At 39.4% G+C, this 17892-nt stretch overlaps 2 protein-coding genes across 8 annotated transcripts in view; both read right to left on the reverse strand.

Annotated features, from left to right (window-relative positions):
- The window catches only part of LOC116991566 (cell migration inducing hyaluronidase 1), a 122861-nt gene that overhangs the window by 95756 nt on the left and 9213 nt on the right, over positions 1–17892 (reverse strand). The gene's annotated exons all lie outside the window — the stretch shown is intronic.
- Positions 1–17892, reverse strand: part of LOC116991565 (cell surface hyaluronidase-like) — a 73863-nt gene that overhangs the window by 17671 nt on the left and 38300 nt on the right. For all 6 annotated transcript variants that reach the window (XM_033050268.1, XM_033050267.1, XM_033050262.1 and 3 more), the window contains 10 exons: positions 16058–16263; positions 12578–12647; positions 8463–8591; positions 6290–6375; positions 3944–4075; positions 3622–3657; positions 1548–1700; positions 1274–1451; positions 361–576; positions 32–240 (listed from right to left, as the gene is read on the reverse strand). In XM_033050268.1, coding sequence (XP_032906159.1) covers positions 32–240; positions 361–576; positions 1274–1451; positions 1548–1700; positions 3622–3657; positions 3944–4075; positions 6290–6375; positions 8463–8591; positions 12578–12647; positions 16058–16263 — 1415 coding nt within the window. The remainder of the gene's footprint in view (positions 1–31; positions 241–360; positions 577–1273; positions 1452–1547; positions 1701–3621; positions 3658–3943; positions 4076–6289; positions 6376–8462; positions 8592–12577; positions 12648–16057; positions 16264–17892) is intronic.

Here is a 17892-nt window from a genome sequence, read left to right on the forward strand (position 1 = left end):
GAGCATTCCCAGCACTATGGTTTTACATTACCTGTTAAAATTGATCGGGTAGAGGACAATCTGCTCAGGCGTACTGCCATTCCATGATAATGTGTAGGCTTGTTCCAGCATGACCACAGGCTGGTACTGCTGATAGGGTGCCCTACGATTTACACCCTGCAGCTTCAGTGGGTGGTTTGGGTACAAATCCTTTGTAATCAGGAGAGATGGATTCTCTGGATGCCATGCTTGAACATAGAGCTGTGGAAAAGAAAGGAGAATATTCATTACGGATTCCGGCTGTAAAACAAAACTTCTGAATGGCAAAATATGTTAAATTCTACAATTGCGAGTTATTTTATTAGCGGAACTAAAATTCACCTGTGCATACTTGCCAGTGCAGATTACACCATTCCACCTAGGCACACTCAGGCAGCCTGGATGACGGACCAAGTAGTTATCAGCCCTGACCACAAATGTATCAGGAAATCCAGTCACTGAACCATCCAAATCATGGAAGATAGAAGTCTGGTCACCATCAAGGCTGTTGGTGCCAAACCACTGCCCTGGCGTGCCAAAAAATACCTCAAGATTAGCCTGATGGGGAAAATGCAAGGAAATAAATTAGGAGAGATACATAAAAGGAAACTTGTCCTCAGTCATTCCCCCCACACAGAAAAGCCATTCTGGAGGTCAAAATTCACAGAGGAACTAATAAATCATGCAAATATTAGTGGAGTAAAGAAAAGATGTAATAATGATTCTAGGCCAATATATAAATATATAATTCTCAGAGCAATGGGAAACAGGTCTCTTGCTCCAAGACCCAACCTACTCGATCTCTCCCCAAATGGCAGACCCAAAGACACTAGGTTTGTAGGTTAATTGGCTTCAAATAAGAATTGTAAATTGTTCCTGGGTGCATAGGATAGTGCTAGTGAACGGGGAGAGAGCTGGCTTGAGTGGACTCAGTGAGTGGAAAGGCCCGTTTCCACACAGTATCTCTAAATAAACTAAACTGCCATCCAAGGAACCAGTTGAGTGAAATGCGCTGGACTTTATCTACAGCAACCCATTACCAAGTAAGGAGCTCAAATTATACTAAATACTCCAGACCTGGTCTCACTAAATTCAATATAATTGTAGCAATCTTTACTCTTGTACCCAAATATTTTCACAATAACATTATTTTTCAATCTAAAATGTCACTATTTTTACTCCACTACCAAGGAATGATTTCTTCTGATGTTTGAGAAAATATAGTAAAGTATACAGTAAAATTATCATAACTTACACTAGTCTCCAACTTGACTTGAGATATATTATTTTGGGGGCTGATTTGCCAGGGATTCCTCATAAAGAATCCAAGTGCACTACTGTACCTTTCATGGTTAGATAAGTATTTCTTAAATGTGCACCGTGTCAACCTGACTGGACCATCATAGATCTGGAATCCGCGGATGGGAAATGTTCTGGAAAGCAAGAAAACCCGTAAATTTAGCTCGCCCTGTAGCTTCCTGCAACAGTTTGATGCAATACACTTTATAATGTTGCTTTATATGTACTACCTGTTTCTTGGCAATGTTCTGTACTCTCCATATGCACCCTTGCCCCAGTATCTGTTCTGTCCGCCATTGTAGCCCACGTTAATGCTTTCACCAACAAAAACTGATCTTGTCACTTCCATGCTCGAGCCTTCATCAGTTGGGAATGTTCCATCACTATGGAAACAAAACCACAATAGTCGTTGAGAATCCTTCCTATTGTGAATTTTCAGCAAAAAAGTGATATCAAGTAGAGATAGTTAGTTATCCTTTGTACACAATTCTTTGAAGATTATTCTTTGTATATCTGAAGAAAGAACTAAATTGCATGTTATCTTAGAAGATAATTTATTTTTTGAAGTAGTCAAGAGAAACTGGAACTGCATCTCCACATAAATGTAATACTGTACATTAAAACTAGTTACTTTGCATAAAATACTGAAAATTGCACTCAGTGCAAATTCCTGAAGACCAAATTGCAAGCCACATTTAATTTAATGCGTACAAAAAACAAATCAAAAGCAAACATGTTTCTGCCTCTAACTGCACTCCATCACACCCTCTTCAATGCCATTTTCTCCCCCCATTCCATCATGAATGGTCCCTACCTGAAAATGTATCTGTCCACTTCCCTCTGATGCTGCCTGACCCATTGAGTTCATCCAGCACTGTTTTTTTAAACTCAAACTTCCAAACTTGTGTCTCCCAGTCACTAAGTATGTTCAAGGCAGAGATCAGTAGCTCTTTAGATATTAAAATAAACCATGGGATGTGGGGCTAGTGCAGAATAGCAACACAGAGGTAGGAAATCAAGGATAAACATGTGAATTGATAGGTTTAACATGAGGACATAAACAGCCCACTCTGATTCCATGAACATCACAAGGTTGAGGTTGCTGCACTGTCAATGATGTATTAGATGAGACTAAAGCAGAGTTGGATGTCACCATGTACATTGTCCCAGCGTTTTGGTCAACAATACTCTCCTAACACACTTAAATACATTCTCTCATGAGTTATTTGTTTATGCTTATAGATACTGTGTCTCTCTAAGCAAGGGATGCTTTGAAGATTACATGTGTTGCAGAAAAGCAATTGGAGGAACTACCAGAGCACAAAAGCAGAACAATTGCAGGATCTGAGCGAAGTGGCAACAACATTATGGGAACTTATACGGTGTTGACCTTGGCCAATAAGCAGGCTAAACCAAAATGACAAAGTCAAACCCAGTTACACGTTGAGAGATTTAGTTATGTTTTCAATTGTTCTATATTTTATTGCACTTCATGGCATAACTGATTATTGTTGGGATTAGGTAGACAAAAATGCTGGAGAAACTCAGCAGGTGAGGCAACATCTGTGGAGCGAAGGAAATAGGCGACATTTCGGGTCGAGACCCTTCTTCAGACTGATCAGTCTGAAGAAGGGTCTCGACCCGAAATGTCGCCTATTTCCTTCGCTCCATAGATGCTGCCTCACCCGCTGAGTTGCTCCAGCATTTTTGTCTACCATCAATTTTCCAGCATCTGCAGTTCCTTCTTAAACATTGTTGGAATTAGGATAATTATTTTTCTACCTAATTTTCCTTTACAACAAATGTAAAAAAAAAAAAAAATTCTTGCCAGATTTGCATACAGTTTAACAATTTTATAGAACAGAATTCCTTTAGAATATTAAACATCTTACACTGTACACTTGCCAACATTGTATTGGAAATTATTAATCACATCGGAATAACTATAACACTTTGTGTCATCCTGAACAAGGCCATATACTTGCGAGAATTTTTCATTTTAGAAAGGGATGAAAAAATATGCAGGAAAGATTTTATAACGGATTGAACGATCCTCAGGAATCTTGTCACTAAACCAACTGCAAACAAAGACTACCTGAAACTTGAAAATACTGGAAATGCTGGGCAGCATGTGTGGCAACAGAAACATTAACATTCCAGGTCTATGACCTTTATCAGTAGCATGATTTTTGAATCTGTTGGGATTGGAAATTGATAAGCATTGTTCCTGCACATATTGGTTTTTAACCCAAAATGATTTGATTGGGTAAGCTCGTCACCGAATAATTAGAAAATCAAAGTTACCTTGCTAGAGTCAGGCCTATCCCATTATCAGAGAACCTGCAGAAGCAAAGAGAATGGGGTCACATTCCAGGATTTCATGCATCTTACATTATACAGCAAGCAACATAATATCAACTCCTTTGTGAAACATATGTGATCAGCGAATTGTTTTGTATAGCCGTAGTAACTACCTCTGCATTATATCTTCAGTACCATGCAAGCAGTGGAACCTCTAGCTCAGTGACTGAGATAGACCATCTCTAGTAATTCATTCAATGCTTCTATATATAATCAAAGATATTTTCTGTTGCAAAGACATGTTCCAGCATATAACAGAACTTACCCGGAGTTGCGGAATATAATGTCTCCCCCTCTAGCCCAAGCTCCATGCTCATTGTTTTTAAAAGCTATAAGACCATCAATAACAGCAGGAACACGTGGCTGCCTGGGGTCAGCATTTTGATGAGGGCGAAACCTATGTCAAAGATACAGAGCAGGAGTTACAGATCTGTCACGGTTCTTGAGAAATAAAGTATTGAAAACAGAAGGCAGACACTCAGGCCCAAGGAATTAATAGACATTAGAAACCAAGATTCAGCGGGAACAGAAGGCTAAATACAACAGTTTTAAACACTAATGAATTATTAATCCTTCATTATCAGTTGAGCATAAGATATTTAGAGCCATATAAATAAATCATTAAAGGACAAATCTTTTCTTGTTACATGATTTCAGCCAAAAAAAAAATTAAGCAATCATTGCATATTATGCCAAATATGCTTGCAGCAAAGTGTAAACATCAAGGAAATTGGAGATTATAAATAATAAAAACAAGTTGAATGGTAAAGAAGACTCTTCTTGCTGCACATGGAGCATGTTATTAGAAGATCCAATGGCTGTTGCTGGCAATATATGCCAGAATTGTAAGAGGATTATTCAATATTTTATACATATTATTGATTACATGTGAACCCACAATATTCATTATTTATTATTTAAGCTTCACAGCAGCAGATATATCTATCTGTACTTCAATGTATGTTGGCACTTATCGCTAGAACAATGCAGTTTTACTCATATTGTTGCAAGATATTCTGAAGTAACAGAGAATTTTAAAGCAGAATAATTTTTGTTTACTTGGTTTCAGCCCCGAGGACTGACCTTTTCAAACAGGGTGGCAAGTACATGGAACAAGCTACCAGAGAAAGTAGTTGAGCTAGGTACAATAACAACATTTAAAAGACATTTGGATAGGCACATGGATAGGAAGGATTTAGAGGGCTATAAACCAAATTGGACTTGCTTAGATGGGGCATCCTGATTGGCAAGAACGAGTTAGGTCGATGGGCCTGTTTTTGTGCTGTAAGTCTCCATGACACCAAGTGATAATTTTATCATGCTCTCTATTGGGTCATCAGTCAAGAACCTCGCTTGACTCATTCCCTTGACAACTGACCTAACCCAGCTTGATTACTATGTTGTCAATGCCAGTAGTGAGAAACAACTCTATATCACTCTGTCTCTACACTCTATCCAATCCCAATCTTCAAAATACCCAACAGTTAATTCTGCCCCATGCATCTCAATATATCTAATGGCCTGGGTACACAACAATGCTGGAGAAACTCAGCGGGTGCAGCAGCATCTAGGAGCGAAGGAAATAGGCTACGTTTCGGGCCGAAACCCTTCTTCAGACTAATGGCCTCTTGGTCCAATCTTCATTACTGACTCCCAGTTGACAACGTCCCAGCTATTGAGTTCTCCTTTCCCCTTCCTACTTTTTTAGGCATCAACCCACTGAGAGATCCCCAACGCTGACCTCCTCCCTTAATTCCACACTCTCACCTCCCTCTTACTAGTAACTGGTGGTATCAAACAATAATACCCAATGCCAAAAACAAACACCAATCTCCAGCATTTGACCATGCTTGGATAGAGTAAGGAAGCTGTATGTTATCAAAACAAGCACAAAAAAATATTGGCTGAATGAAATCATTTCCTAACAAATAGCCAAATCTTGCAGGGGAAGTAATCAGCTATTTAGTTGCCACAAGGAAGAGGCCACAAATAAGCATCAAAACTCACCAGTGAGCACAACTTGCATAATTTCTGCCTGAATAATGCTTACATGGAATCTGCTTCGTTCAATTTAAAAATGCTTCAAGCATTGGAAAAATTAATGCTTATAAGTTGGGCTAATTTGCATAGAGTTTATATCAAATTTCCCAGGGTGATATCATGCTAGCAAGCATTACTAGTTCACTAAACTAGCCCCAGCGTTTCTGTGCATTATTGAACATACAACCAACATTTGTCCATCATTCGTCATGAAGCCAATTATGTCATAGAGCACACCTTTACTCCTGGCCAAAAGTAGAGCCTGTGGAGTGTTAATGGGCATGTGAGGGAGAATGGTTAACAGGCAACTAAGTGGACTATAATATTTAAGGGATTGCTCTGAGAGCTGGGATAGACCGAATGGCTTACTTCCATGCCTTAAGAAAATATGATCTAACAAAACCTTCTAATAAAAATAAGTAGTTTGAATAAGAGCATAGATTGAACCAGCAAAGATAAATTCACCGAAACTGCACACAAAGACAATCCTAAATAGAGAAACATGTAAAAATATGGAAAGACCTTTACACAGAAGTAAATCAATCTTCTGAAATATTTAATTCTGCTATACCTTGCAAAGTCCAGTGCAAGAATTTCCCTGGGATCATTGTCATTGCATTTGGTTGTCTTCACTCCACTGTCAATGAAAAGTCCAGCCTAGGGGAAAGGAGACCAGAAATCAATAAATCATTGGAGATAATAATCCCAACATTCCAGCCTGGCACTATAATAAAACACACATTTGTAACACTGAGTAGAATTAGCAACTACAGAAACTCACTCTTCTTTTCTGGAGGATTGGGTATTTCAAAATGATAATGTACAGCAAAAGTGAGTTGACTGTCTAGCAGAAAACACTAGGCACACTAGGCTCTTTCTGATTGGCAAGATGCAATGAACAAGGTGCCAACGCAATTGGTGTTAGTGCCATAATTCGTGCTTACTATGCATACACAGTAAATGACTTGGATCAAGATACCAAAAGCTAAAACAGCTCAATTTGATGATGGCACAGAGATGTCGTGAAGCAGACATAGAAAGGTTAGAGATGGATTTGGTGTTCTACCAAGTGGATTATGTGGGAAAATGGGAAACTGACCATTTGGGCAAGAAAAATAAAGGAGGAGAATTTTATCTGAATAGTGAGAGACAGTTGAGTTCTGAAATGCCGAGAGCGCGTGTTTATGCATGATTCTCAATGGGCTAGAAAGCAAGTAATTAGGGAAGCTAATGGAATGCTATCAATGCTAGTGGAAAATGAGTCAGATAGGTATCTCAAAGATTCTCCCTGTAGAGTATGTGAATACCATGTGCCTCTCCCACTAGCTCAATCATGGATCTAATACTCTAGGGTCATCAGCACGGATGTCCCCCCACATTGGGAACTACGGGCAAACCCAAAGAGGACTTCTGCTCAAGAAATCTTGAAAACGCCCTGGCTGTGAGACAATATGAGACAAAGCAATCTTCCTGGATAACCTCAGTGCTGGAGAGACAATCTGGTAGCAAGACAGAATTTACAAGGAGGGAGTAGGGAAAGATCAATCCAACAGAATCCTCCTGACAAATTGCTTGAAGCGCAGACTTGTCAAAATCAACAACCTATTTTGTCAGAGACAATCACAAGGCTTTAAAACAATGTGCTTGATCTTGTCATAGGCAGCAGTTCGACTACATCACTCTTCAAACTGGAAACCACAAAGGCGATGTCAGTTGGATTGAGCATTACCTAAAACCACCAGGCACAAAGTAATAAAACCACAAGAAACAAATGACTTTGGAGTTTCCAAGTACCGCACAAAAGATGACTCTATTCAGACAGCACCTTACATACAATCTGGTGACACTACAAACAACATGAGCTTCAATTAGCACCTATTGAAAGACTTAACCAACCTTCACTGTATGGTGTTTTGGGATTAGAAACACCACTGTGATTTAAAAAAAGCAGCTCTTTAAATATAAGGCGGCTCAGAACACAAAACACTTGACCCAAAAAACAGGAGGAAGAGCATAGGCTATCCAACACTGATAACACACACTGTTAATAAGACAATCAATGGTCTAAACACCCAAGAGTAGGAAAGAACTACAGATACTGGTTTAATCGAAGGTAGACATAAAATGCTGGAGTAAGTCAGCAGGACAGGCACCATCTCTGGAGAGAAGGAATGGGTGACGTTTCAGGTTTCAGGTCGAGACCCTTCTTCATCCAAGAGTATACCCACTGTAAGTGAGGAATGTAGGAAACACATCATGGACAATAATGTAGGGAGCGTCCACTGCACGGAACTTTTGAGATCTGACATTACCCTTGACATTAATGTTCTTGACTCATCTCTCAGCAAGATATCCAGTTAGTATGTTTTCCCGGTGATTGCATGGGGTTTCTCCAGGTGCTCTGATTTCCTCCCACTTTCCAAAGGCATGCAGGTTTGTAGGTTGATTGGCTTCTGTAAATTTCCCCTAGTGTGTAAGATGCAAACATGGAATGACGTAGTGTACAGGTGATCGATAGCTGGAGTGGACTCGGTGGACTGAAGGGCCTGTTTCCATGTTGTATCTCCAAACTAATCTAAAAAATTTGGGTTGAAATCTAAACCTAGGCGTAGAATACACAAGTGTGCCTACAGGCTATATTTTAAATAGTTCACAACAATAAATTGGAAATCTTATTTTGAAACAAAAAATACATGCAAAATAAATCATTGTTACATGCTCTTTTTGCAGCAGAGTATACACACCTTGAAGTTAGAATGTACCCTGTTGTTGTAAAATATTCCCAAGGGGGTAAACTCTGACTGGCCATCTGGAAATTGACCCACAGATTCTCCGGTAGGGTTACGGTGGAAAATATACCATATCCCCACATCCTGGAAAGGAAGAGATTAAACAAGGAACGTTAAAACCAGGAAAAACAACATGTATATTTTTAAACAAAACACTCTCTCTAAGCATAATTGTGCTTCAGTAGAAATATTCAAATACTAAACTAACCTATACATTTATTTAAGAAGGAACTGCAGATGCTGGAAAATCGAAGGTACACATAAATGTTGGAGAAACTCAGCGGGTGCAGCAGCATCTATGGAGCGAAGGAAATAGGCGACGTTTCGGGCCGAAACCCTTCAGGAAAGGAAATAGGTAACGTTTCGGGCCGAAACGTTGCCTATTTCCTTCGCTCCATAGATGCTGCTGCACCCGCTGAGTTTCTCCAGCATTTTTGTGTAACCTATACACTTAAATTAATTCACACATCCCAGAGGAGAACCAGCTTAAAATAGGTTTTGAGGTTAATTATTGCTTTTTGTAGGTTGGACCAAATGTATGCAGAAATTAAAATGGAAAAATCAGCAAATGCTGAGCATCTGAAATAGATGCAGAATAAAATGCCCTTGCTTCTATTAAACATGCAAGGACTGTTCCCGGCCACGTGCAACATATTTTGCAGCAGTAATCTTTCATACAAAGGAGCTGCCTACTTGCCACACACTGAATAGAAACATTCATAAAAATGTATTTCTATGGAATCAAGGTATTATTTGCAATTTCATTTATTGCTGTTCCATAATTTCTCTTGAGAATTTTGTGGTGAGCTAAACCATTGTAATTCTTACATTTTAAAAAATACCAGATATGCTCAGCAAGTCAGGCAGTATCTATGGAGAGGTAAAAATGACCATTTGAGATCAAAGTTTCATCACCAACAAGTTACACTTGTGTAGATGTATTCAAAAGGCCCAGCAGAACAACACCAGTCCCACCTATATATTTGTGTAGGAAGGAACTGCAGATGCTAGTTTAAACCGAAGATAGACACAAAAAGCTGGAGTAACTCAGCGGGACAGGCAGCATCTCTGGAGAGAAGGAATGTGTGACCTTTTGGGTGGATCACTTCTTCAGACTGAGACCACAAATCCCATATCAAAACTTGCCCCGTTTCATGACCACAAGTTGAATAATATAATTAATATGTTAAAGTTTGTAAACTACTGCTTGGAATCTTTTTGGGTACTGTTATATTCTGCAGGTTTCAGACCAGTTAGATCTGTGATAACTATATCATTAATTCACTCCTGGCGATGATGGTATTTGACATCGACACACTATTTACATGGTAAGAATGAAGTGACTGGGAATTTTCACAAATTGGTAAGCCAGCGACAAAACGATTGTTTGGGATATGTTAATCCTCATTATAAATCAGTCATAGCTCAGCGATAAAGTTCTTGCATCTTGGAAACAAAGACTGAGTGTTTTGAGCAGCAAAATTTCAGGTTGATACCGAATTACAGAAATGAGGGGAAGCTGCCTTTTGGGCAAGACATTAAATGGAAGCCCTACCATGTAACCACGTTGATGAATTTGAAGAATAGAAGAGCTCTCAACTGGACAACCTCATCCAAAATTCATAAAAATGGCATGAATACGGATTCTTGCTGAGATCAGGGTGAACGGGTGATTGATGGTCAGAGTGGACTCAGTAGACCAAAGGGCGTGTTTCCATGCTGTATTTTGCAATCAATTAAATAAAAACACCATGTTTGGAGCAGTACACCTTTGGTCACCTTACCCAGGAAAATGTATACTTGACATAGAAAAAAATAACACAAAGGTTCACCAAACTGAGTCCTGTTAAATTAGAAGGGATTGGATGGACTCAAGTTTGGAAGAATAAGTCCCATGAAGCAGGCAAGTGTCTAACAGGGCTCAACTGGCTGGATGACGAGATGATGTTTTGCTTGGCTAGAAGATCAAATATAGATGGTCAATATTTGGTTAGGCCTGAAGTCAAGCTGCCTTGGCAAGATCCAAACTTGGCATCAGCAATTAAGTGTTGCATAATACTATTGTCCATGACAGCTCCCATCACTTTGCAGATGGTTGAGAACAGATAGATTGGCCAGTTGGGATTGTCCTACATTTTGTAAACAGAGCACAGCAAGGCAGTTTTCACATTGTTGGGTAGACGCTGATGTTATAAGTGTGCTAGACGGAGGTGGGAGAAACGTTGAAAATAGCAAGAGCACCAAATGTATTCTGGGGTGCACGGATTTCATTATCCATAGCCAAGTGATTAGGTAGCATCACTATAATGACCAGGCCATGTTCTGAAGGGCAAAACTGAAATAACTGCGTATACGTCCTGGACCACGCCTCACCATTTACCAGCAGTAGATGGATCTGCCAATGCTACTATTAGTAGAAATGATTAATGCACAATCGTTGTGCAAAGCCCTGTCTTCACACCAAAACTAACCACTAAGTTCTAATCAGGAAGAGGTTTCCTTGTCCACGGCTGTCCTGATGCCATGTGTATTTATGAGGTGTGGCATCAAGTCTTGCCTTTGGTGAGCCTGTTCTACTCATGGAATTTGATTGGTTTAATAATAATGCTCATGGATTGTGTTGGAGATCTAGTACATTGTCAGGAATGAATCTGCAAGTATGATAATGTGGGGCTTTTGAATGAATGGTCAGTGGCATAGCACTCTGCAAATCTTTGTGAGGAGGTCTTTGTCTGATGTTTTTGGGAGCCATTTGCTGTATCCAGATTTAATAGAGTCATTACAGCACGGAGACAGGCCCTTTTGCCCAACTTACCCACACCTGCCAACATTTCCCATCTACAGTAGTCCCACCTGCCAGCAATTGGCCCACCTGTCTTATCCATGAACCTGTCTACATGTTTCTTAAACATTGCGACACTCAAGTCAATGCCAGGCTGTCTCATCCAATTTTCTGCCAGAGACACTATTTCACAGCAGTCAGTGCTGTTATCTCACAGCTTTGGGAACCTTGGTTCCATTCTGGCCTTGGATGCTGTTTGCGTGGAGATTGCACACTCTCCCCATGACCACCAGTTTCAACTGACTGACCCAGTTTCCTCCCAGGTTCTAATGAAATGCTGGAAGGTTAATTGGCTACTGTAACTCACTGGCAATTAGAAGCGACGGAAAGGTTGATAAGAATATTTGAGAGAGAATAATTTGAAGGACTACTGCGAAATGAGAGGGAAGAAAGGGACTAATTGCTCCCAGGGGCTTGGCAAGGAAGCGACGGTTCTCCTTCTGTATCATTATGTGTACAAGAACATAAATTTAAAGTTTGACTGTAATGGAACCGAGTGATTTACTCGGCCACTTCATTGGCAATTAAGAGTTAACCATATGGGGTGTGCCTGGAGTCACCTGCAAATCACATTTGAATTATAGCTTTCCCCTCAAGGACATTGGTGAACCAGATGGGGGTTTTTTTTATAACAATCCAGTAGTTTTCAAGAACATCATTATGAAGAATAGTTGCTGTTTCTTTTTTCAGATTCAAATTTATTAAGAAATTTTAATTTTCTTACTGGTGGGTTTTCCCTTCTGATAGATATCACTAGTCTCTGGATTACTATTCTGGTGCTTTAACAAGTGTCCATGCCCATGTTGAGAACATTATGATCATATGAACATTACGATGTTCATGTGAATAGGCCACTCTCTGTGATCCTGTTTACTGCACAACTTTAACTAAAATATCAAGCCAAAATAAAGGACAACAAATCTAATTCACTTCATGTATAAATGGAGCCTGTATAACAACTGGGCAGATTTACAAAACAAATATATAGAGACAGCAGCCTGTCAGATTAAAAAAACATGATTCCCAGGTCATGATTTCCTGACTAAATAGTATCAGTAATGTTAGGGACATGTTGCTGGTAGGGGTGGTGGGGAGACGTTACAAGAATGACTCTGAAAAAGAATATCTACGATACGATAGAACTTTATTTTTACCCAGGAGGGAAATTGAAATCCCAGGCTGCTGTCTGTATAAACTGGTTTTCCAAGTCAACCAAGTATTGCCTTACCTGGGCACCAGCTGCTGCATTGTTGATGAGGTGGTTGTTAGGGTTGGATATCCAAAATGTAGTGACAGCCCTGCAAATTAACATTCCACTTTAGTGATAACACGGCATCCAATAAAGCCAAATTCCCTCTTAAAACGAGAGTGACAACAGTAAATTTATTAACGGAATTTTATACTTGGAACTCAAGCATATGCTACTCGGGTTTGAGCGAGATCCAAATTCTCAACAGTCCAATGGTTAATTAGATTAGTCAGTTTGTTCGACATGTTTCTGAAGCACTTTAAATATCTCAGAAAGTTGACAATGTGTTTAAATGAATGTCATTTCCTTTCCAAGGGGTGAGATTAAATAAGTTATTCTTCTTCTCACTCCTTTTCGAGCTTGTAAAGAAAAAGTGTTGGACATTTAAATTTTGCTTTATGCTTTTCATTGCTTTGCAAATATTGCCTGGAATGTCCAATTGTTTGACTATTTCGATTTTGTTGTTGTTATTTATTCCTATTTATGTCTTTACTTGTTCGGAACAAATAAACAAATAAAATAAATAAACCCACAGTACGGCTAGTATACTAAGTCTGGGAACACAAGGAACAATAGATGGTGGCTTACAACAAAAAAACAAATGCTGGAGTAACTCGGTGGGTCAGGCAGCATCTCTTGCTGACATGGATAAGTCTGAAGAAGGGTCCCGACCCAAAATGTCAGTACTCCATGTCCTCCAGAGATGCTGCCTGACCTGCTCAGATACACCAGTACTTTGTGTCCTCTTTAGTAGCCCAAGCATGTTGGGCGGGGTGATGGAGGTGGGGAGGGGGTGAGAGATGGGGAGATGTGATGGGAAGAAGGAGCATTTGATGGGGACGTGGGTGACAGGGAAAATTAGTGTGGAAATATGATTAATAATTGCATGTAATCGTAATATTTATAATCTACATTACTGAATGGATGGACAGACAACTGCTCTTTATCTTGTTCCATTTAGTATGATCCATGGTAACTCCACACAACACTTGCAAGTGAAACATGTGGCCAAGACTGGGCTGTTGGAACTCATTCTGGATTTCCCCTCAACGCATTGCAAAGTCTACAGAATTAGTCTTGTTATATGTAGTCTTGGAGACTTTGGAAGAATAAATTAAAATATGACATCCAACAATTCTACTGTGCAACACAATGTATGTGGAATACCAAATAGAATTCTGAACTGGAAAAGCAACAGCTTCTTACATTCATTTCAAAATAACTTTGGCTTCAGACTCTTCTGTGTGTCTGAGCACATGAAATTTCCAAACTAGATCTGCACCCCAACTCCAGCAATTCATTTGCACTGTGTAGCCTGCAGACAGTAAAAACCACTCATGCAAAAGCAGAACAATACAAGACCTGCTTCAATAATACTTAAAGGATTTAGCCCAAAGGATCCGGTGCTGAAAACCAGCTGCAGGTAGATTCCCCGTGTTAGAAACTTAACCCTTGATCCAGGTGTCCTTCTGATCCCCCTATCGCCAAACCCTGCAATATCGATGGCACCAACATCCCCCTCACATCATAACAATTCAACCTTAATCTTCCAAACCGATTGCAACCTTATTATTCTATCCCACTCTCTGCACACACACACACTAATGCACTGATTCTAGATATCCACCCACTTCCCCGATATTCTTTCTGCACCCTTGATATGACCATGATCTTTGCGGGACCATTTCAAATGATCATCAGATTGCTTGATTCTAGAGTCACAGTCGACCTGACCAGGCATGGAAGAATGACATCCACCATGAATATAACAATGATGAATAAAATAGATCTTTGCATATTTTTTTAATGACAAACTAGTGGTTGTCACCTGGACGTCTTTGCAATATGGGAGGAGACCCACGTTGTCACAGGGAGAATGTACGTACTCTGCACAGACAACACCTGTAGTCAGGATCAAACCTGGGTTTCTGGCACTGTAAGGTAGCAACTCTACCGCTGTGCCACATCACAAATAAGCCTTTCCATAAATATAGCAACCATATTTCCTGTATAAATACATTTAATCGGGGACCCCAGAAAGATCATAGGTCTGAAATTCTTTCTATTCTCATACCCAGAAAATTGAGCAACCGATTCAAATTGCAAAAATTACATGAAATGCAATTGGCCAAGCAACAAAAAAAAATTAGAAATATTCAAATGGTAAGAAAGCATCTATGGAGAGAGAAAAACAAAGTTTCTGTTTGATGTTTTATCAACCTACACAGGTTGATGTTCCTTGTGTAGACAAAGCTTGTTGGATTTTAGCTTATGGGAATGATTTGCTCTGAAACATATTTTCCTCTCTCCATAGATACTGCCTGATCTGCTGGGTATTTTCAGCATTTCTCTTTCAGATTTCCAGTATCTCATGTTTCTCAATTTAGGGTGCATAGGCTATGCAAAACATTATAATTATCTCTGCTCATGAAACTCACACCATCCTAGGAAAGGGGAGAATAAGACCGCATCAGGCAATTACATTTACCCAAAGGTTTTTTTTTTCAAATTACAATCAGTTCCTTACACATTGTAGGAAGATGCATGTCATCATTAAAAACTAAACACCTTCTTCATTTATAAATTTCTAGCTACAATGGGACACATTTTGTAGTCAGCAGCTGGAGCTGTCAACTTGCTTTCAACCTAAGTAAATATTTTAAACTCAGTAAATCCTCAATGGGAACCTGTAAATACTACTGGAAATATTCTTGGTGATGAGCCCCTACACTTCAAAAGGGGCCTTCAGCTTTTCAAGATGCATTCAGTGGAACATAAGACTTAGCCAGAAATCTCAAACAGGTTCAAAACATATTGTAAAAAGCTTAATTGAAAAATACTTTAAAGCATTTTAAAATATAAATTAATAGGCCAATTAGATACTTTATGAGAAATTCTCAGAAAGAGCGACTGAATTAACAAAAATCCAGAATTCCACATTACTAAGTTCCCACCAGGAGCACAACTATTAAAATCAATGTTTTCAGGGAGGGTTACTAGTGCTGCTTGGTGGGGAGTGGGGTTTAAACTGGGCTCTGAGCAGTAGATCATCAGGTGGAATCATTGAGGAAAGGGTGGAGATTAAGTCAAGCAAATCTGACAGGAAAAACTGGTAGGTCCAAGATCATGAACATGATAGGAAAGATGGTATAGTACCTTTGTCTTAATGCGGGAAGTTATTAGGTAAATAAGAAAATGGAGAGCAGGTGGAGGAACTCAACGGCTCAGGTAGTAACTATGGAAGGAAATGGATAGTCAGTGTTTCAGGTCAAGATCATTCATAATGGGCAAGGCAGATGTGCTTCGAGCTAGAAATACAATTTTGCAGCCATTACAGAAACTTGGTTGAAAGAAGAGCTGGAGTGGCAGCTTAACATTCCAGGGCATAGATGTTTTAGAGAGGGATGATGTGGCAATATAGTGATTCAAACAATGGGAGAAATTCCAGGTTTAACTTACATGCAGTCATTACTTGGTATGGGAATATAATTTCCACAAACTTTATTACGGATTGAAATGCACATAATTTCATTGCGGTCAGAAGGGAGGATGGTGCCTGGCTTGGTAAGGAGACCCAGGTTGTGATACAGTATGTTTCTCTGCTCCACACCATCCTCCAGGAAGAAACAATGTCCAAGCGTGTCATACCCTATTGTATCTTTGACCTATAGAATTAAAAGATTAGATTGAATTAGGGAAATAAACATAAAATAAATAAAATTAAGGATGCATTCGCTACATTTGTATTAAATGGCACAGCAAGCTGAGGGGAGCCAAATAGCTTACTTCTTCCAATTTGTATGTACATTTGATAGCAGTTGCAAGCCATGGCGTATTGGGCAAAGGCATGCACTATGTTTGTTTAGAATGGAGGATTGAATGTAAATCAACATAGTTCTCAAATGATCAGTCTTCTTGTTAACATGTAATTCTCTGCATTTTTAGGAAAACGCCCTCTGTAACCCATTCAAGCTTAACAAGGCAATTTGCGCAAGATGTAACAAGCCTCAAATGATCATATATCCAGAGCTCTGGGTGCACTCCCTATATTTAGTTTAGTTTATTGTCACCAGTACCGAGGTACAGTATGGCTTCAAGCTCAGCAGTATGAGCGCATATGGAGGTATAAATTTTGATTTAATCTGCAGCACAAATACAGTGATTACAAATGTAAACCCAAATTTTCTTTACCACTGAAATTAACAGAATAGTTGAAATTCTGATTTACTCCGTCTACTGCTAAAAACTACAAATAAAAAATAAATAAAAAAACAATAGCATTCTCAGAATCTGCATAAAGGGTAAATATTTTAGGTCAGAGATCCTTGTTCAGAACTGGGAAAGAGTTAAAATGGTTCATTTTAAGTTAAGAAGCTGGAGGGAGGGAGGAATGAATAGAATATCTAATTAGATGAGACCAGTCTTGTTGTTTAGATACATAGACAATAGGTGCAGGAGTTGGCCATTCGGTCCTTCGAGCCAGCACCGCCATTCAATGTGATCATGGCTGATCGTCTACAATCAGTACCCTGTTCCTGCCTTCTCCCCATATCCCTTGATTCCACTAGCCCTAAGAGCTCTATCTAACTCTCTTTTGAATGCATCCAGTGAATTAGCCTCCACTGCCTTCTGAGGCAGAGAATTCCACAGATTCACAATTCTCTGGGTGAAAAAGTTTTTCCTCATCTCAGTTCTAAATAGCCTACCCCTTATTCTTAAACTGTGGCCCCTGGTTCTGAACTCCCCCAACATCGGGAACATATTTCCTGTATCTAGCGTGTCCAATCCCTTAATAATTTTATATGTTTCTACAAGATACCCTCTCATCCTTCTAAATTCCTGTGAATACAAGCCCAGTCGCTCCATTCTTTCATCATATGACAGTCCCACCATCCTGGGAATTAACCTCGTGAACCTACGCTGCACTCCCTCAACAGCAAGAATGTCCTTCCTCAAATTGTTGTTAACACATGTGCTACAGGATAATTCAGAAAAATTAGCCCCAAAATTCAGTTTTGATTGGTTAGAATTGGAAATTTAAGAATATTCCCTATTTAAATAAACTGTGGAAACTAGTGCAATGTTCACAATGTTTTGGGATGGTGGTGGACGGAGGGCATGTTTTAACAAAAAAGAGTAGAAAAATTAGCTTTCATATATCACAATGCACCAAATAGGGTCTGAAGGAGTAACTGTGCATGCTATACTCACCAAATCTGTCATTAGCATTTGCTGGTTACCCATATGAGAAAACATGTAGAATGTGCTGATGAATTAGTTTGGTTAAAATTAGA

The sequence above is a fragment of the Amblyraja radiata genome, chromosome 34, assembly GCF_010909765.2.
Source record: "Amblyraja radiata isolate CabotCenter1 chromosome 34, sAmbRad1.1.pri, whole genome shotgun sequence".
NCBI lineage: Eukaryota > Metazoa > Chordata > Chondrichthyes > Rajiformes > Rajidae > Amblyraja > Amblyraja radiata.